The sequence below is a fragment of the Chrysochloris asiatica genome, unplaced genomic scaffold (assembly GCF_000296735.1).
Source record: "Chrysochloris asiatica unplaced genomic scaffold, ChrAsi1.0 scaffold00027, whole genome shotgun sequence".
Classification (NCBI taxonomy): Eukaryota; Metazoa; Chordata; class Mammalia; order Afrosoricida; family Chrysochloridae; genus Chrysochloris; species Chrysochloris asiatica.
In genome coordinates, this window is record NW_006408545.1 from 4419517 (window position 1) to 4440578 (window position 21062).

The window sequence follows — 21062 nt, forward strand, 5'->3', positions numbered from 1 at the left end:
CAGGTTGTTAATGAGTCTTCCTCCAATCCTGATGCCACGTTTTTCATCATAGAACCCAGCTTCTCGGATTATTTGAGGTATCCTCAAAGTAAGGATTTCTTCCATAGCGACTTTTTGACAAGAAATATATCCTTTAGGTGTTAAATCAGGCATTGTGTGTGTGTGTATGAAGCCTTCTCTGACACCACACATCTAGGCTAAGTGCTTGTCTTGGGAGCTCCTTTAAACACCACACTGCTTGGCACCACATTGTTGACTTGCATGTCTCCTCCACTAGCCTGCTAACTCTCAAAGACAGAGACTAATTTTTAGTCATCATTGCAACCGCAGTATCTCCCACAATGCCTGGAACCTAATAGGCATTCATTCAATAACTATTTCTGCATAAACAATTTCATGAGAGAAATAGGTAGTAAAGTTTTTTGTGTGGGTTTTTTTTTTTTTTTGGCATAACTAACTTTTCTTTTTTTCTGTCCTATAACAAATGTCCTCTAGTGAAAACTTTTTGGTTTTTTTTTTTTTTACATTCTGAGTGATGGGGTTGGGATTATGGATGTACTGTATTATTCTTTAAGAGGGTAGTGGTTGGTAGCTGTGTGCTGTGGAGTTGGTTCCTGCATATGGTGACCCTGTATATAAGGTTTCTGAGGTTGTAATCTTTGTGGGTGCAGAAAACCTCATTTTTTTCCCCATGAAGCAACTGGTAGATTCAAACTGCTGACCTTGCTGTTAGCAGCCTAGCTTGCAATCCCCTATGATACAAGAGCTCCTTATTCCTTATGCTATTTATCATTAAATAGAATTCTATACCAAATGCCCTATTTTATATTGTTGTAGTTTAGTTCTGTTGAGTTGCTTTCAACTCATGGGGACCCTGTATGAAGTTTCTGAGGAGCAGCTGGTGAATTTGAACCACTGACCTTGAAGTCAGCAATTCAATGCTTATCATACAGTGCCACATCAGTACTCCATTTTATATTGCTGTTATTATTAAATGCTGTCTGGTAGTGCCAACTCACAGCAACCATATGCACAACAGAACAAAACATTTCCCGGTCCTGCACCATCCTCACGATTGTTAGGTTTGAGCCCATTGCAGCTGCCACTGTGTCAATCCACCTCATTAAGGGTCTGCCTCTTTTTCACTGACCCTCCACTTTACAAAGTACAATGTCCTTTTCCAGGAACTGATAGCACGCAGAAAGTATGTGAGATGAAGTCTTACTATCCTGGCTTCTAAGAAGCATTCTGGTTATACTTCTTTCAACACAAATTTGTTGATTCTCTTGGCAGTTGGTGATACTTTAAACATTCTTCTCCAACACCATCATTCCAATGCATTGATTCTTCTACAGTCTTCCTTAGTCATTTTCAAACTTTCACATGCATATGAAGTAAGTAAAAATACCATGGCACCTTAGTCCTTAAACTGACAACTTTGCTTTTTAACTAAAACTTTAAAGAAGTTGGGTGCAGCAAATTTACATAATACAATATGCCATTTGATTTCTTAACTACTGCTTCCATGAGCATCGATTGTGGATCCAAGTAAAATGAAATCTTAGAAAACTTCAATCCTTTTTCCATTTATAATGATGTCATTTATTGGTCAAATTGTAAGGATTTTTATTTTCTTTACACTGAGGTGCAATCCATACTGAAGGCTGTGGTCTTTGATCTTCATCAATATTTTAAGTCTTCTTTGCTTTCAGCAAGCAAGGTTGTATCATCTGCATATCTCAAGCTGTTAATGAGTCTTCCTCTAATCCTGTTGCCACATGCTTTTTCATATAATGCAGTTTCTCAGATTATTTGCTCAGCATATAGATTGAATAAGTAGGGTAAAAGGATGCCACCCTGACACACACCTTTCCTGATATTAAGCCATTCAGTGTTCCATTGTTCTGTTCAAACAATTGCCTCTTGGTCTATGTACAGGTTCCTCATGAGCACAAGTAAGTGTTCTGGAATATTCATTCTTTGTAATGTTATACATAGCTTGTCATGATCTATAGTAGAAAGCTTTTGTGTAATCAAAAAAACACAAGTAAACATCATCTTTCTGGTATTCTCTGTTTTCAGTCAAGATCCATCTGACATCAGCAGTGATATCCTTAGTTCCACATCCTCTTTGAACCCAGCTTGAATTTCTGACAGTTCTCTGTCAATGCATTGCTATAGCCGTTTTAAAATTATTTCAGTAAAATATTACTTGTATGTGATATTAATGATATTATTTGATGATTTCTGCAAATAATCTGGGACACCTATTTATAATAGGCACAAGTAATGGATTTCTTCCAATTGTTTCGTCAGTAGCAACAAATGAAATTTTGTGCTGTAGTGGTACCGTAGGGTAAGCACTGGACTGCTGTGAAGTAGGTAGCTCAAACCCACCAGCTATTTCTCGGAAACCCTCTACAGGGTTGCTGTGAGAAGGGACTCCACGGCACATAACCACAGGACAGAAATATTAAATTCATAGGCTGACACTGTGTGTCTTTCTTTGAGCAACAGTATTTGGGAAAAGACTCCTCTTAGGCTAAGCCAGGTACTAATGGTAGGAACCCATGTGATAGGGCTCAGTGTGAACTACTCAAAGGTCCAGCATTGCAGACTCTACCTTCCAAGATACAGCTTGAAGGGACTGGTAACAGTCTCCCTTTACAGAGGCAAAACTTTAGTGACTCAACTTAGGCAACACATCCGTCTCATTGCCAATGCTGTGTGCTTTTTACTCCAATCATAGTGACCAAAACAACTTCTTTGCCCAAGCAGGAGTTGGCTATAAAATCTACTGAACTTTAGTGAGCCTTTTGAGCACACATTTCTGCTTAGAATGTTAAGGCCATGAGAGTTCTGAAATGATTATGAATATTACATGTCTAGAATTTTTTAAAATAATATTTTATTGAGTTTTTGGTGAAAGCCTACAAAGCAAGTTAGGTTCATAGTTGGCAATTTCCACACAAATTGTTCAGTGATATCAGTCACATTTAGCACAACATGTCAACCTTCTCTTTGTGTTCAGTTTGTTCCCTTTTAAGTACTCTAGTCTCTTTGCCTCGTTGTTGACCTTTTACTATCCTACTGATTTTTTTTAAGTAGTGCACTTATCTTGGGGGTAATATCCTTTATTTTGTGTGCCATACTGTTATTTCACTAAAAGGTGATCCAGGGAGTGTTTGCTGGAGTCCTCTCAGGGAGTCCTCTGACTGGCTTTTGTTTGCTTATTTAAAATAAGAATTTGAGTTCTGCTCCATGTTTCTATCCTATTCTATCTGAAACCAACTATTAAGACCCCAGTCAGAGTGCTCTGTGGTGATAGCCAAGCACCATCTCATTCTCCTGGCCTCATTTGAATTTGTGCATTTGAATTTTATGAAATAATACTAATTCTCTTTAATTTTATTTAATCATTAGTGCTTAAGAAGGAAGCAGCATTTGCATAATATTTGTTTCAGCCCATCTGTTCCATTCAGAACCTTGAAAATAGACAACTTTTCTGGAAAGTCTGTGAGGGTGAGCTGAGTACCTAGCTTTTGGGAAAAGAAGTAGCCCATTTCAGGCCTTCCTTTCTGGAATCCCCAACCTTTCAAATTCAATATTTACCTTGCTCAATTTAGATTCTGTCACATTCAAACACTTTGTTATGCTAATTTGGTTTTTAGTTGGAATTCTTGATATTCTCAGATTCACTTGTTGGTTCATTGTATTCTAAGAGAGATGACATACTAAAAAGTGAGGATATGTCATTCTTCAAAACTGCATGAAGAACAAATTTTTTAACCAAGCACAATTCTACACTGGCTAAGTTGGTGTTGACTGTCCTCAAATGACTCATTTACTTCAAGACAAGATACAAGTGATAAAAAAAGATCTGTTGTCGACTCATAGTGACGCTGTATAGGGTTTCCAAGGAGGGACTGGTAACTGTGAACTGCGGACTTTGTGTTTTATCCCACAGCGCCACACCTGTGATGGGGATCTTTAAAAAAAAAAAAAAGAACAGGAGTAGGAATGTTAGAAAATCAGCAGGAAGTAACATATATTTAGGAAGTGAAAATGCAAAAGTAATGACAAATTCTGGACCAGTTCTAAGTCCTCAAAACTCTGACCTTTTGTTCCATTTTCTGGTTTTGGCCCTTTACGTTTACTCCCATCCTACCCGTTTTGAGTCCCAGCCAAGAAGATTTAATTTATAATTGTCTCGGGCTCCATTAGACTAAGGGAAAGCATGGATGCAGCACAATACCAATGGACTGAATAGGTGCGCTTCCTCCACTTATAAACACTTCTTGAATGAGGGACAGGGCTCTGCACTTAGTAGGTCGGTCCAAGATACTGTCACAATTATACTTGTATGTGTTTAAAAGTACCGGTCAGGATTGGGATGATGAGATTCAATACCTACGTCTCAGATGCCGAGATCACCATTAGGAAGAAGCTGGATGTGAGTTTTCCGCTCTTGGGGATGAGACACCTGGGTCGTGCACTAGCGATGATGCACGTGGAAATTCTCTATAAACAGGCACACGCCCTGCAGACAGAAAGTGACCAGGGTCCCAGCTTCTCTGGTACATTTTTGTTTACATAAGCACGGACGGATGGCACGAGAAGCATACGGGTCCCGCCGCGCTCTGGGTCCTGGAAAAAGCCGAGGAACCTGCAGAAGGGTCCTGGCGCGTCCCCAGGTAGTCTCTCGCGCCAGCAGCCCGGCTGCGGGTGAGCGGCGGCAGCGCGGGGCGGGGCTTAGCTGCGGGGAAATGACGTCGCCGACCTCGCGCGCTCCGCGGGCTGCCAGTCGCGCGCCCTGGCAACGAAGGCTCCCGCGTCCTCCTCCATGTCCCCGCCTTCCCCCGCTGCATCCCGCCCCGTCTCCTCCTCTCTCCGCAGCCACGGCGGCGGCCGTCTCTGGGTGCCTGCTGCCTGCTGCAAGCGGGACCAGCACAGCCACTCTGCCCACGGCGTCCCTGCCAGGAGCGGGCAATAGCGGGCCTGACCCGGGCCACTGCCACCGCCCCACCCCGGCGTCTGCCCCGCTCCCGTGTCGCCCGAGGCCTCGGGCCGGCGGGGCCGCCCCGTCGCAGGAAGGGGGCGCCCGGGGTGTTGCGGGCGGGAGGGCGCCTGCGGCCGAAGCTGACAGGCATTGGGTGTCGGGTTTGCAGGCGGCCGCCGCGGCTGTTGCCTCGCAGACGCCGTTGCTCCGAAGAGCGTCCCCCGAGCGCGGGGACAGGTGCCCTGGCCAGGGTCTGTGGGGAAGATGGCGACCCCGGGTATGAGCTGGCAGCAGCACTATCACGGCGGCTCAGCTGCCGGAGCGGCCAAATTCGCTCCCTCGCCGGCCGCCGCGCAGCAAGCGGGGCACTGCATGGACTACACCCAGGACCTGCACCTGAAAATGAGCAAGAAAATCGCCCAGCTCACTAAGGTAAGGGGCGGGGCCGCCGCTACTCCGCTGGGCCGCGCCGGACTCACCTGCCGGCAGGGTGGCGATGCGCCCTGCGCCCCCTCCGAGGTAGCAACAGCCGGAGAATCTTTCAAACTTGGGCGGAACATTGGTGGTAGTAATTAAAACTGGACAACTTAACAGTACTGTTGGGTTTATGAAATTTGCACCCGACACAGAACAAATTCGGAGTTACACCTTTAACTGATACCACTTTAACTTAGCTCATGGCTTTTGTCTGCCAAGGCTGTGAGAGTCATTAACGCTACACTGTGTGAAGTACAGTGCCGTATTTACCTAAAATGACCCGAAATCTTCTCAATTAATCAGTTCCTTTATTGGTTATGTAGTTAAATGGAAAAGAAACTTTCCGCAGAATGTAGGAGTGTTAAAACCTACTTTGTGGGCCATTTTTGGGATTTAATGAGTCATTCCTCATCATTACAAAATGTCAAATAAGGCATATTAGCTTATTAGATGAATCACACTGTCTGTTTTTAGTTAAATGTTTTAGTTTATCAAATTTGCTTTTAGTTTAACAAATGTTTTATTTTGCAAATTTGTGCATCTGTAATTTAGGATGGTACCGAAACCACTGAGCTTCTTTCTTTTATTATTTTTAATTTTATAAATGTTGACAATGAAAAAACACTGATATCTATGAAGGAAGCAAGAACAATTCAGGACAATTAGATTGGTACAATTAGATCTCACTAGCAGTTAGCACTATCTATCCATTCATTAAATGAGAAGTGATTTGTGGTTTCTAAGAGGGAGTGGGGATGATAGACCAGGGTGTGTTTAAGCTGAGTGTGCTGACCCCTAGTTAGGAGTGGTGGTATGTGTAAGAGATGGGCATTGTGAACGTTTGCAACTTGATCAACTCCAAAGGCCAGCTCGTACAACTCCAAAATTCTCATTATAAAATCCCATTATCAGCTGACACTTTTAAGAGAGCAAATTTAAGACATTAGCCTTGAAAGAGAAGAAAGGAAGGACATGGGAGTAAATAAGGGGGTGATCAGAAAGTAAAGAGAATTTAGTGAAAAGCACAGGAAGAGATGCAAGTACTTTCACAGTAAAACTCAATTACACAAAGCCAGCAACATTTTGTGACAGTTGTTGTTATATATCAGCACCATCTCAGATTCTATGTGTTAGTTTCCACTGTTTTCACTTGGAACAGAGGGGCCCCTAGATTCAGAGAAAGGAAGGTATTTGGGGGATAAAAGCCAGGCTCCCTGAAATAGTATTTGGTCCAGAATAAACAGATATTTACTGAATATGTCAGGTATGGAACTGTACTGTTAACAAAGGCTGTTTCTCTGCTTTTCATTAAACTTTTTTCATTGTGTTCATATTTTTTACCAGAAAAAAAAGATCAGTATAACTGGCAAAGGGTAGAAATAATGAATATCACTTTATCTTTTGACACTACCCACCTCAAATCAATGAGACAGGAGGCTGCTCCTACCAGTGTGCTTATCATGGCTTGAATGCTGCAGCTAATCTTTATTGAGTAACTTAAGTTCTTTTTCTGATTTAGTGTTTGTAGTTACTGTCTCTAAATACTCTGATTACTCCCTCTGCTAAGTGCCAGAGACATTTAATCTTGTATACTAGGGTTTCTCAACCTAGGCACTGTTGACATTTTCCACTGGGTAATTCTTTGTTGTGGGAGATAGGGAGTGGCCTGTGGATAATATGGTATTCAGCAGCTTAGTGCTACGCACTAGATGCCAATAGCATCCCCCTCGCCAACTGTGGTAACAATAGCAAATGATCCCTGGAGAACAAAATTGTTCTAGGTTGAGAACCACTGACTATGACTGAAATCTAAGGGTAGATTTCCCTCATTCCTTTCTCTTGCCCTTATTATAAGATAAAGCCTGAAACAGATCAGTCTGATAATTAGGACTTTCTGTTGCAGCCAAACAACTCAGTTCCTGAAAACATACAACCTGCTATCTTTATGTACCATTTTGGAAACTCTCATATTTTATTGTCAATTACCGTTACTGTGGTAGCACGGTGGCTCCATACAATAAGCCCTGGACTGCGAACCACAAGGTCTGAGGTTTGAGCCCACCAGCCGCTCCATGGGAGAAAGATGAGGCTTTCTTTCCCATGAAGATTTAAAGCCTCAGAAACCATATACAGGGTCACTCTGGTAGTGTAGTGGTTATGAATTGGGCTGCTAATCTCATGGTCAGCAGTTCGAAACTACCAGCTGTTCCGCAGGAGAAAGATGAAGTTTTCTGCTCCAGTAAAGATTTACAGCCTGGGAAACCCTATATAGCATTGCTATGAGTCAGAAGTAACTCCACAGCACATAACAGTAATGTATTGACAATTAGAATCTTCACTACTATCTATTATACAGACGCTGAAGGATGAGCACTGGACTGCTAATTGAAAGGTCACCAGTTCAAACCCACCAGCAGCTGCTCTTGTCTCTACGAGTCAGAATCGACTCAATGACACTTAACAACAACAACAATATAATATAGAATGGAGTTCTAGTGTGGAGCTGTAGGACAGCACTAGACCACAAGGTTGGTGGTTCAAACTCACTAGCCACTCCCTGGAAACCCTATACAGGGTCGCTATGAGTTGGAGCCGATTCCACAGTGCTCAACACAACAAAATATTATATACAATATTTCACTCATGAACACCTTGTTAATATATTCACGTCAGCAGAAGTTTGCTAATAGAACTATGGATTAGAACTTGATAAGAGCTAATATTTTTAAAAATTAGACATTGTAAAGTTAGACATTAAAATAGTTTTTCTATTTTGAAACTTTTTGTGAATTGAATGAAGATCATCAGTATTACATTCAACAAATCATACATTTCCTTTCATGTCAATGACTGCAGTCCCCTCCATATAACAACTTATCTGATTTCCTCCCTATGGTTCTTAATTTTATTCCATCCTCCTTCCCAACCCTTCTGAACTTTGTCCTTAGGTTAATGCTGCCCTTTTGATCTTGAATGGTTGACCATTCCGTGGTGATTAGACCTTACTAGCATGTTGTCCCTGCTATGTACCTGTCTACCCCTTGGATGAAAATTGGGCCAAGAGGGTAAGTTTACTCCCAGACATGAAGGGTGGCCATAGTCTTGGGTTTCTCCAGTCTCCTGCTGACTGGTAAGCCTGGTCTTCTTTTTATAATTTTGCATTTTGTTTCACATTTTTTCCCACTCTATCCAGGACCTTCTATCACCTATCTGTCAGTTTGCCATAATGTGGTGGCTTTTGTGTTGCTGTGATGCTGAAAGCTATGCCACCGATGTTTTAAATACCAGCAGGGTCACTCATGGTGGACAGGTTTCAGTGTAGTTTCTAGATTAAGACAGACTAGGAAGACGAGGAGGACTACTTCTGAATGTTTAGACAGAAAATCTTATGAATAGCAGAACGCTGTCAGATATAGTGCCAGAAGATGAGTGCCTCAGGTTGGAAGGGACTCAGATATGACTGGGGAAGAACTGCCTCCTGAGAATTGAGTGTGGTGACGCAAATGAAGTAAAGTTTTTGGGACCTTCATTTTGCTGATGGGGCATGCAAAATATGTGGCACCAACCATTCCTCCCATACCCCTCTTGACTCAACTGGGTTCGATATTCCATTGCAGTGACTACACAGAACTCAGACACCACATTCAAAGTTGTGGGGTTTATTAGGGAAGTTAACAGGTTACAATTTATGGTCAGAAATATACAGGACACAGTTATATTAGTCAGCTGCTAATAAATGCCCATAGGACTCTCCACTCCATCATAAGGCTCAACTAGCAAGTACTCAGCTCTAGCTTTGTGGGTCAGCAAACCTAGTTCCCCTACTTAATTACCTGACGGCACCCCACTCTACAAGCAAGCTTTCTGCCCAAAGTCACTCAGTTTTACTTGCTCTCTGGGATGGGGAGTCCACTACTCTGTCTCGTGTTCTGGTTCTTGTTGCTGCTGCTGCTGCTCTGCCATTGCTCTGTTTTTATAGCTTTCTGTCCTTGGATTGGAAAGTTTCAGTGCACAGGGATCTCAGGGTCCAAAAGACATGCTCCGCTGCTGGCTTTTCTCTGATGGTAAGGAGATTCCCCTCTCCAGCTTCTGAGATGGCTCTTTTAAACCCATGCTACAGTTTCAAGTTTTTACAATTACAACGAGCTCTACTAATATCCACAGTTGAATCATGTCATCGTATCTCCCACCTTCTCTTACCGAGACCCAGCAGGGCAGATATCTAGTCATGTCATGGCTCTCATTTCTTGAGGATTTATACCAAGACTAGATTTCTTCACACCCATGTTCACTGCAGTACTTTTCACAATAGCAAAAAGATAGGGACAGTGTAAATTCCCATCAAGGACAGAATGCTTCAACAAACTGGGGTTCATACACACAGTGGAATACTACACAACCTTGAAGAATAACAATGAATCTTGAAAACATTTGATAATATGGATGAACTTGGAGAACATTATGCTGAGTGACATTAGTCAATCACAAAAGTACAAATATTGTATGAGATCACTATTGTAAAATGTCAAGAGAAGGTTATCATGCTAAAAGAAATATTCTGTGATAGTTACCAGGAGTGGGAGGGATGGGAGAGTAATTCACTGGCTAGAGGGTAGACATGTGTTCACTTGAGTGAAGGAGAAAGCAATATACAACAAGAGGTGGATTTGTAGAAGAAAGATGAAGATAGGGGAAGACATAGGGAGGAGTGTAAGAGTTAAAGTGAATAGAGGTAAGTGCTGTTAACTTATTGTACATGGGAGCCCTGGTATGGCACTGTAGGATAAACACTGGACTGGTAGCTTCAAGGTTGATGATTCAAACCCAACAGTGGCTCTTGGAAACCCTAACTGTGGTCACTGTGAGTCCAAACCAACTCAGCACACAACAACAAAAAAACAATGGTACACTCATCTCTCAGTTTGTTGTATTGTGGTGGCTTGTGAGTTTCTGTGATTCTGGAAGCTGTGCCACAGGAATGGTGTTGCAGTCATCGTCAAAAAGGACATATCAAGATCAGTCATGAGGTACAGCACTGTCTGTGATAGGATAATATCCATGCGCCTACAGGGAAAACCAGTTAATACTGAAATAATTCAATTTTACGCACCAACCACTAAAGCAAGTGAGGATGAAATAGAAGAATTCTACCAACTTCTTCAACTTGAAATTGATCAAACATGCAACCAAGATGTATTGATCATTGTTGGGGATTGGAATACAAAGGTTGGAAACAAAGAGGAAGGATCAGTAGTTGGAAAATAGGATGTTGGTGATAGAGATGATGCTGGAGATCATATTATAAAATTCTGCAAAACCAATGCTTTGCTCACTTCAAATACCTTCTTTAGATAGCATTGTTGTTGTTGTTAAGTGCCGTGGAGTCGGTTCCGACCCATAGCGACCCTATATAGGGTTTCCGAGGGTGTAAATCCTTACGGGAGTAGAAAGCCTCATCTTTCTCCCGCTGAGCGGCTGGTAGTTTTGAACTGCTGACTTTAAGGTTCGCAGCCCGTAAGAGACGATTATACATTTGGACCTCACCAGATGGAATACACAGAAATCAAATTGACTATATCTGTGGAAAGTGGAAAAGCTCCATTTCGTCAGCCAAAACAAGGTCAGGAGCAGATTGTGGAACCAGACCATCAATTGCTCATTGGCAAATTCAGACTGAAGCTGCAGAAAATGAAAACAAGTCCACGACAGCCAAAATATTACCTTGAATATATCCCACCTGAATTCAGAGATCATCTGAAGGACAGATTTGATACATTAACACTAAAGACCAAAGACCTGAAGAGTTGTGGGATGACATCAAGAACATCAGACAGGAAGAAAGCAAAGAGTCATGAAGAAGACAAGAAAGAAGGTAAAGATCAAAATGGATGTCAGAAGAGACACTGAAACCTGCTCTCCAGTGTAGAGATGCTAAAACCAGTGGAAGAAATAAGGAGGTCCAAGAGCTGAACAAAAAATTTCAAAGGTCAGCTTGAGAAGACCAAGTCAAATATTACAACTAAATGTACAAAGATCTGAAGTGAGAAAACCAAAAGGAAAGAACACACTCAGCATTTCTCAAGATGGGAGAACTGAAGAAAATATTGAAGCCATGACTTTTGTTACTGAAGAATTTCTGGGCAAATTATTGAATGATGCAGAAAGCATTAAAAGAAGATGGAAGGAATACATGGAGTCACTGTATGAAAAGGAAATGGTTGATGTTCAACCATTTCAAGAGGTAGCATATGATCAAGAGCCAATGATACTGAAGTAAGAAGTCCAAGGTGCATTGAAGGACTTGACAAAGAAAAAGGCACCAGGAATTGATGGAATAAAAATTGAAATATTTGAAGAAAGTGAGGTGGCTCAGGAGGCACTCATTCATTTCTGCCAAGAAATTTGGAAGACAACTATTTGGCCAACTGATTGGAAGAGATCTGTATTTGTGCCCATTCCAAAGAGAGGTGACCCAACAGAATGCGGAAATCATTGGACAAGGTCTTTGCTATCCCATGTGAGTAAAGTTTTACTAAAGGTAATACAGAAAGGGCTGCAAGCATACATTGATAGAGAACGTCCAGAGGTTCAACCTGGATTCAAAAGAGGACATGGAATGAGAGATATCATTGCTGATGTCCAATGGATTTTGGCTTAAATCAGAGAATACCAGAAAGATGTTTACTTGTGCTTTATTGCCTATGTAAAGGCTTTCGATTCTGTGGATCATGACAAGCTATGGACACCATTGAAAAGTATGAGTATTCCAGAACACTTAATTGTGCTCATGAGGAATCTGTACCTGGACTAAGATGCAGTTATTTGAACAGAACATGGTAACACTGAATGGTTTAAAATTAAGAAAGGTGTGCAACAGGGTTGTATTCTTACCATATGTACTCAAACTGTATGCTGAGCAAATAATCCAAGAAACTGTGTTATATGAAGAAAAATGTGGCATCAGGTTTGGAGGAAGACTCATTAAGAGCCTGCGATATGCAGATGATACAACCTTGCTTGCTGAAAGTGAAGAGGACTTAAAATACTTACTGATGAAGATCAAAGACCACAGTCATCAGTATGGATTGCATCTCAATGTAAAGAAAACAAAATTCCTCACCACTGGACCAATAAAACCAAAAGTGCAGTTGTTTGAACCAGAGGAGAGATATCGTGTGTGTGTGTGTGTGGGTGGGTGGGGGGCTCCTGCAATTCAAGGAACTCATGAGGTGCTTGTGGAAGAGATGCGGCAACAGAGTTCCTGGACCTAGGTGGAGTTCTTTTTGGCTTTGGTGTTAACTGTGTTCAGGGCACTCAATCCAGAAGTATTCTGTGGGGCCCATTGATGGAGCCGGTATTAGTGTCAGGACCACAGGGAAACTGGGAGCAACATGAGTGATTAAAGGCCGGTCTGGTGGCTCTGCCAGGTATTGTAGGTCTGGAGCCGAGCCCACCTAAATGCAGGAACCAAAGCAGCACACCAAAGTGGTACATCAGGCTCCCACCTCACACTGGCATGGCTCCCAACCATGTGGCTCCAAATTCCATGAGCATTGTAGACACCAAGTAAAATGAAATCCTTGACAACTTCAATCTTTTCTCCATTTATCATGATAGTTATTGGTCCAGTTGTGAGGATTTTTGTTTTCTTTACATTGAGTTGTAATCCATACTGAAAGCTGTGTTCTTTATCTTTATGAGTAAATGCTTCACATCTACTTCCATCAAGCAAGGTTGTGTCATCTGCATATTTTATTTTTGTAGTCCAGTTTCTCGTATTATTTGCTCATCTTACATATTGAATAAGTATGGTGAAAGAATACTACCCTGGTGCACACCTTTCCTGATTTTAAACCATTCAGTTCATTATATCCTTCAAATGACTGCTTCTTTGTCTATGTTCAGGTTCCACATGAGCACAATGAAGTGTTTAGGATTTTCAATTCATCACAATGTTATCTATAGTTATGATAATTCCTATGCATAGTCAATAAAGCACAAGTAACCATCTTTCTGGAAGCCTGGTGTGGTGCTGTGGGTTAATGTGCTGGACTGCAAAGTTATTTTGAACCACAAAGTTGGCAGTAAAAGATCACCACCCGCCCCTCAGAAACCCTATACATGGTCACTATGGATTAGAACAACTCAAAGGCACTTAACAATAACAACAACAGCAAACATCTTTCTTGTATTCTGTGCTTTCAGTCAAGATCCATCTGATACCAACAATTATTATTCCCGGTTCCATGTCCTCTTCTGAATCCAGCTTGAGTTTCTGGCAGCTCTCTTGTTGAAGTACTGTTAGAATTATTTTTTAATTATAGTCAGCAGAATTTTACTTGCATATGATATTAGTGATAGTGTTTGATGATTTCTGCAGTATATTGGTTCATCTTTCTTTGGAATGGCCACAAACTCTCTTCCAGTTGATTGGTCAGGGAGCTGTCTTCCAAATTTCTTGGTAGCGATGAGTGATACTTCCAATGCTGTATCAGTAGGTTGAAACATCTCAATTACTATGTTGTTAGGTCCTGAAGCCTTATTTTTCACCAGTGTTTTCAAAGCAGCTTGGATATATATATGCTACTTACTGAGATGGTTGAACATTGACCCATCTTTTTGGTACAATGACTCTGTGTAATCCATCCACCTTCTTTTGATGCTTCTTGCACCAATCAATATTTTGCCCACAGAACCCTTTAATATTGTAACCTGAGGCTTGAATTTTTTATTCAATTCTATTAGCTTGAGAAATGCTGAGTGTGTTCTTCCCTTTTGCTTTTTAACTCCAGGTCTTAGTACATTTTATTATAATTCTTTGACTTCATCTATCCATTACATCATTTTGTTCAACTCTTATAGTTCATCATTTCTTCCATTCACTTTAGCTACTTCCATTCACTTTAGTTACTTTATGTTTAAGAGTAAGTTCAAGAGCCTTTGAAGTTTTCACATAGTAAGGCTTTATATGCAATCCTTGTGTGGCACTGTAAGGTAAGACTGCTAACTGCAAAGTTGGCAGTTCAAACTCACTAGCTGCTCTTTGGAAACCCTTTACAGGGTTGCTGTGAGTGTGAACCCATTTGATGGCATTTAACAACAAGGCTTAATATGGGGAGCGTTGGTGATAAAATGGTTAGTGCTTTGCTGTTAACTGAAAAGTTGGTGGTTTGACCAGATGCTCTACAAGAGAAAAGATTTAGTGATTTTTTCCCACAAAGATTATTGTTGTTGTTAAGTGCTGTCAAGTCAGTTCATACTCATATCGACCCTCCCCTGTATAGGGTTTCCGAGGAGCAGCTACTGGCTTTGAACTGCCAACCTTATGGTTAGCAGTCTATTACTTATCCTACACTGAGACTAGGAATCCCTATGAAGCAGTTTTATGGAGTTTCCAAGAATGGGAATCAACTGGACTACATACAACATGTTTGGCATATTTTTAACTAAGAAACAGTCTTGGCTAAAGGTATGTTTGCTCATATTCTGTTTCTTAAGATCTCAATGGAGCAGCTTTCTCATGTGAGCAGCAATTCTTTAAGCACCTTTTACATATTGGGTACTTTGCTAAAGGAGCAACACACAGTCTTTGCCTTTTAAAGGAAGTTTATAGATTTAAGTCTCTTGTGCTACTTTTAAAGAATATTATTACAATATTAGGCAAAACCAAGAAAAAGGTTTTCACATAAAAAGAAACAGTCTTTAATGGTTACCAGGGTTGGGAAGTCCTATCTGACAGTGTTTCACTGCTATTCATAAGGTTTTCAGTGATTAAACATTCTGAAGTAGTCTGCCACTCCTTCTTACAAGTCTGTTTTAGTCATGAGTAACCCTGCTTGCATTCAAAATACTGGTGGCATAGCTTCCAGCATCACAGCAACACACAAACCACCACAGTGCAACAAACTGACAGATGAGTGTTTTAAAATCAAGAACGGTGTATGCCACAGTTGTATTCTTTCACCATACTTATTCAGTCTGATACTGGGCAAATAATCCATGAATCTGGATTATATGAAGAAGAACATGTCATGAGGATTGAAGGTAGACATATTAACAACCTGTGATATGAAGATTATACAACCTTGCTCCCTGGAAAACAAAGAGGACTTAAAATACTTACTGAAGAAGATCAACGATCACAGTATGGGTTGTACCTCAATGTAAATAAAACAAAAATCCTCACCACTGGACCAATAAATAACATGATAAATGGACCAATAAATAACATGATAAAAGACTTCATTTTGCTCGGATCCACCATCAACAGTCATGGAAGCAGCAGTCAAGAAATCAAATGATATATTTTATCAGGCAAATCTGCTGCACAAGACCTCATTAAAGAGTTCAAGAGCAAAGATGTCAGTTTGAGGACTAAAGTGCTCCTTACCCAAGTCCTGGTATTCTCAGTAGCCTCATGTGCATGTAAAAGTTGGTTAGTGAATAAGGAAGACTATAGAAAAATTGATGTATTTGGATTATGGCATTGGAGAAGAATACTAAAAGCACCATGGACTCCTAGAAGAACAAGCTAATCTGTGTTGGAAGTATACAACCAGAATATTCCTTGGAAGCCAGGATAGCAAGGCTTCGTCTCTCATACTTGGCACATATTGTTTGGAGGGACAAATCCCTGGAGAAAGTTATGCTAGATAATGTTCAAGGTCAGCAAAAAAAATGGAAGACCCTCAAGAAGTTGGATTGGCACAGTGGCAGCAGCAATGGACTCAATCTTAACAACGATTGCAAGGGTGGCGCAGGATCGGGCAGTATTTCATTCATATGTGCATATGGTCACTATGAGTTAGAATCAACTCAGTGGTACCTAACAACAACAACAAGGGTTGGGAGGGGAAGGAAGTATAAATCACTAACTAGAGGTATTCAAATATAAGGGGAAAAAATATCAGATTCTTAAGTCATATAGTAAATTTTTGGAATTAATAATGATGTAATCATCTCAGGATCATCAGAAACTGACTAAATTGAGTTATGTTTTATAAGATCCCATTTGTGTATTTCTGTACTCTTATGATATGTACTCTTATCAATGGAGAAGAGATTGAAGTTGTCAAGGACTTCATTCTTCTTGGATCAACTGTCAACACTCGCAGAAGCAGCGGTCAAGAGATCAGATGATGTATTGCATTGGGCAAATATGCTGCACAGAGATATCAGCTTGAGGACTAAGGTGCACCTGACCCAAGCCATGGTATTTTCAATAACCTCATATGGATGCGAAAGCTGGACAGTGAATAAGGAAGATTGTAGAAGAATTGATGCCTTTGAGTTGTGGTGTTGGAGAATACTGAAAGTGCCGTGGACTGCCAAAAGAACCAATAGATAGATCTGTTTTGGAAGAAGTACAACCAGAGTGCTTCTTGGAGGCCAAGATGGCTAAGCTTCGTCTCTCCTACTTTGGATATATTGTCCGGAGGAAACAATCGTTGGAGAAGGATGTCATGCTGGGTAAGGTGGAGGGTCAGAGAAAAAGAGGAAGACCTCTCACGAGATGGATTGGCCAAGTGGCATCATTGATGGACTCAAGTGTGGCAGCAGTGGTGAGGTTGGCCCAGGATTGGACATTTTTCATTCTGCTGTGCATGGGGTTGCTATGAATCGGTTCCGACTCGATGGCACCTGACAACAACAACAACATGATATGTTGACTTACAGCGACTGGTAAGGTAAGGTGGAAAAGCAGCAGGCTATAATTATAAAGCAGCTTTATATATATAGTTTAACTTTTTATTGTGAATTATGTGATAGTTTACATGGGAGAACATTAGCTTTACATTCATCCTACCATATTTCATTTCATTGCAATTATTACAGTCCCCTCCATTCATCATCAAACAACCAAAGGGTACACCCCGCAAGCCTGCCCCCCGGCCGCCAGCACACAGACCCTCTCGCTCCTTGAGTCCAGAGTCCCCAGCCACTCCATCTCTCCATATCATCATTTCTGCATCCACCTCTGGCATCACTTCTTCTCTGGGTAGGGTCCTGCACTCCGCTCGCTCCTCTCTCTTAAAGGTCTCAGGGACATCCACTCCTGGACTGCCAAATCAACCACTCCTCTTCTTTTGTTACAGAATGTCTACCTTTACATTTTCAACCCTCACAGTCAGTCCTGATAGTAGTTGTTCACTATTGCACCACAAGAGTCTTATCCCCATCTTCTTTAATCAGCCCCATCTAGACAGATTGGAAACCACTCAGTGGAGATTCCACCTTCCTCGCACCTTCTGGAACTAGGCTCCCTCTTGAAAGCTTGTGTAAGCCAGTCACTTCTTGGCTTTTGCAGCACCCCCATTTTGGGTAGCCAGTGTCTTAAGTTGCCTATCTATGTCAACCCTGCATACCGAAGGGGTAGGAATGATCCTCGCTGTAAAGATTTGGTTCCTCTTTTGAGCTACTACATCCGTAAGTATAAGTCAAGTTCATCAAATTGTAGCAGATCACTCTTATTTTCCTCTTCTAGTCGAGTTCTGATCATGCTATTGAATCCAGGACAAGTGGGTACTATCTGCAAGTGTGGGTATTCTTGTGCATCTCCCCTCACTTCATATCAGCTGGATGCTTCACCTCTCTAGTCCTCTGTGGCCATGCCACTCTCTCTGGGCTCAGTAGTCTCCCCAGGTCTTGCCATACTGAAAGCAGCTTAATTTTTGTTATTCACTGTGTCTCTCAGTTTATTTTGTGAAGCTGGTTCATCCCCTGTTTGTGGATAAACTTGACTTTTCTGGTTTCCCTTAGGTAATACAAATCACCCTCTATTATTGACTTAAATATTTCAGTTTGATAGTTAAAATGCCCAGTATAAATAATAAAAACCTCCAGACCAAACCTGATTTAAAGATGAAGCTTTAGTCCTCACCCCCAACTTTCAACGTTGTCTTTTACAAGCAGGAATCCTCTTACTAAGGAAAGGGAAAATCACTGGTTCCATTTTTCCCACCTGGCTTTTCTATCCTTCCTCCTTTATCTTGCCAGTCCTGGTTTCTGATCCTTCCAGAGTTGGACAAGGAAGAGAGGATTGAAGAACAGCAAACTTTCACTTGATTAGTGCATGGTATTCTAACTTCATTGCTTTTGTGGACTTCCAAAAACCAAAAAGCCAAAGCTTCTGTCATCAAGTCAATTTTGAGTCCTAGAGCCCTAAAGGACAGAGTAGAACTGCTTCATAGGGTTTGGAGGCTATAAATCTTTACTGGAGCAGACAGCCTCATCATTCTCCCAAGGAGCAGCTGCTGAATTTGAACTGCCCAACTTGTGGTTGACAGTTCAGCAGGTAACCCACTGTGCCAGAGATCCTTTTTGTAGATTTAGCAGATGTTTCATAAGCTCATTCTTTCACTCCTGGATCTCTTACCTTGAATTTTCTTATGTCAAGTTCCTTGACCATCAGAATTTTGTATTCTGGCTGATTGCTTACTGCTTCTAGGATCTGGCAGAACCATCGCCTTATTTTACTGTGCTGTGGTACTGTAGGATAAGCACTGGACCACAAGGTCAGTTTGAATCACATGGTCGTTGGTTCAACTCACCAGCCACTCCTTGGAAACCCTATACAAGAGTCACTGTAAGTCAGAACCGACTTTACAGCACTTAACAACAACAATTCCAACTTTAGATGAAGTCAGTATCTCTGTCTATAGGAACTACTTGGAGTTCTGGTGTGGAGCTGTAGGGGAATTTGTTGCTTGTTAAGTGCCGTCAACTCAATTCTGACTCAGAGTGACCCTCTGTAGAGTTTCCGAGTATCAGCTGGTGAACTTGAACTGCCACCCTTGTAGTTCAAACTGACCTTGCAATCTTGGACTGCTAAATGCAAGGTTTGCAGTTCAAACCTACCAGCCATTCTTTGTAAATTTTATACAGTGTGGCTGTGAGTTAGAATGGACAACAACAGGAAATGGTCTCTTTCCCAGACTCATTCCAATGCAGCCATTGATTCTTTGCTCTCACACTGCCTCTTCAGCCTTTATCTCATCATATAGATTTTCCATGGATGAATCAGAGCTAGTTCAGTATGTTCTTTAACAAAATGTACGACACACATATCAAGCTTTTAAACTGGTTCAATCAAAACCTCTTCTATGCTTTAACATCCACACACCCCTTCACTCTTGGAGGCCAGGGCACATTCTAATCAACCTCTGTCATCTCAAAGTCCCCCATGAGTGTTGGAGTAGAAGGTAGCCCATCTCAACGTTCTTCTCCTTGAACTATCTCTTTTGAAAATTTTGAGAATGATCTGCCACCTGCTTTGGAATGGCATTTATATTGTCTTCAGTAGAAGACCAGTGGAAATTCATTTTTTAATATCCTGTTAGGTTAGATATGCATCAAACACCTCTTTAGTTGATGGAAATTTCTATATCACTTACAGACATAACTATAGCATAGTAGTTTCTTTGTGTGTTTTTTTTGTATTTTGCATCATTACTTTGGTAGTAATCTTGTTTTATAGTAGAAATAATCATTTATGAGAAATTATATCTGCCTAGGTGCTGTACGTTAATGTACTGACTGCAAAGTTGGTTTGAACCACAAGGTTGGTAATTCGAGCTCATCTGCTGCTTCTCAGAAACCTTATACAGGGTCACTGTGGGTCAGAACCGACTCAACAGCATTTAACAACAACTATTCTTCTGCTTAAGGATAAATCATCTCAACTGAGTTTAATTAGTCTTTAATACGTAAATGTTTAATGCTGTCAAAAGTTGTATTATTTCATAAGATACTTTCATTTCTTATATAAAATAAGATATAATATTTATCTAAAATATAAATACTATTTGTTATTTTAGTTATGCTCTTTGTATGTAATTGGTATACCAGTTTCCCAACAGTATGTAGAGTCTTATGATTAGCCATTTAATACTAGTTCTAATTTTACCATATCCAAAACCCAAAAGCATTTATATAATGCTAAAATCAGTGAACATTTCAAGCAATCACCTAGTGGTTTTCTCTACATTTATTGCAATGACCAACTTGTTCCTTACTGGTTTGTCAAGTATCTAGATTCTGTTTCATAATAATGTTCAGTTTTGGTTATTACTTGAGTTTTAAACTAGAATTGTTGTTGTTAAGTGCTGTCGAGTAGGTTCTTACTCAGCAACCTTGTATAGGGTATCTGAGGAGCAGCTAGTGAGTTTGACCCACTGACTTTTTGGGTAGCAGTATAGTATTTATCCTAAAGTGCCACAACAGAATTCCATAGGAAAAAATATATAACAATTATCTGTGTTTCAGTTTGTTTTTGTTTTGTACTGTCAAGCTGGTTCTGACTCATAGCGATCCTGTATAAGGTTTTCAAGGAGCAACTGGTGGGTTCGAACTACCAACCTTGTGCTTAGCAGTCTAGTGCTTATCCTACAGCGCCACCAGAACTTGATTAGGCCTTCGTCATTTTCAAGATGTTTTTCCTTTCCTTCCTAAAGGTACGTTTTGAAAAATAATGGTTGACTAGTATTCTGGAATACTTACTTATGAAGATTAAAGAGCACAGCCTTCGATATGGATTGCATCTCAATGTCAAGAAAACAAAAATCCTCACCACTGGACCAATAAACAA

At 40.9% G+C, this 21062-nt stretch overlaps 1 protein-coding gene across 1 annotated transcript in view; it reads left to right on the forward strand.

Annotated features, from left to right (window-relative positions):
- Window positions 1-4926: 4926 nt before the first annotated feature.
- The window catches only part of FAM184A (family with sequence similarity 184, member A), a 210548-nt gene continuing 194412 nt past the window's right edge, over window positions 4927-21062 (forward strand). Inside the window, exon 1 of the mRNA XM_006839883.1 lies at window positions 4927-5431. Within this exon, the coding sequence (XP_006839946.1) occupies window positions 5264-5431 (168 nt within the window). The 5' untranslated portion in view covers window positions 4927-5263. The remainder of the gene's footprint in view (window positions 5432-21062) is intronic.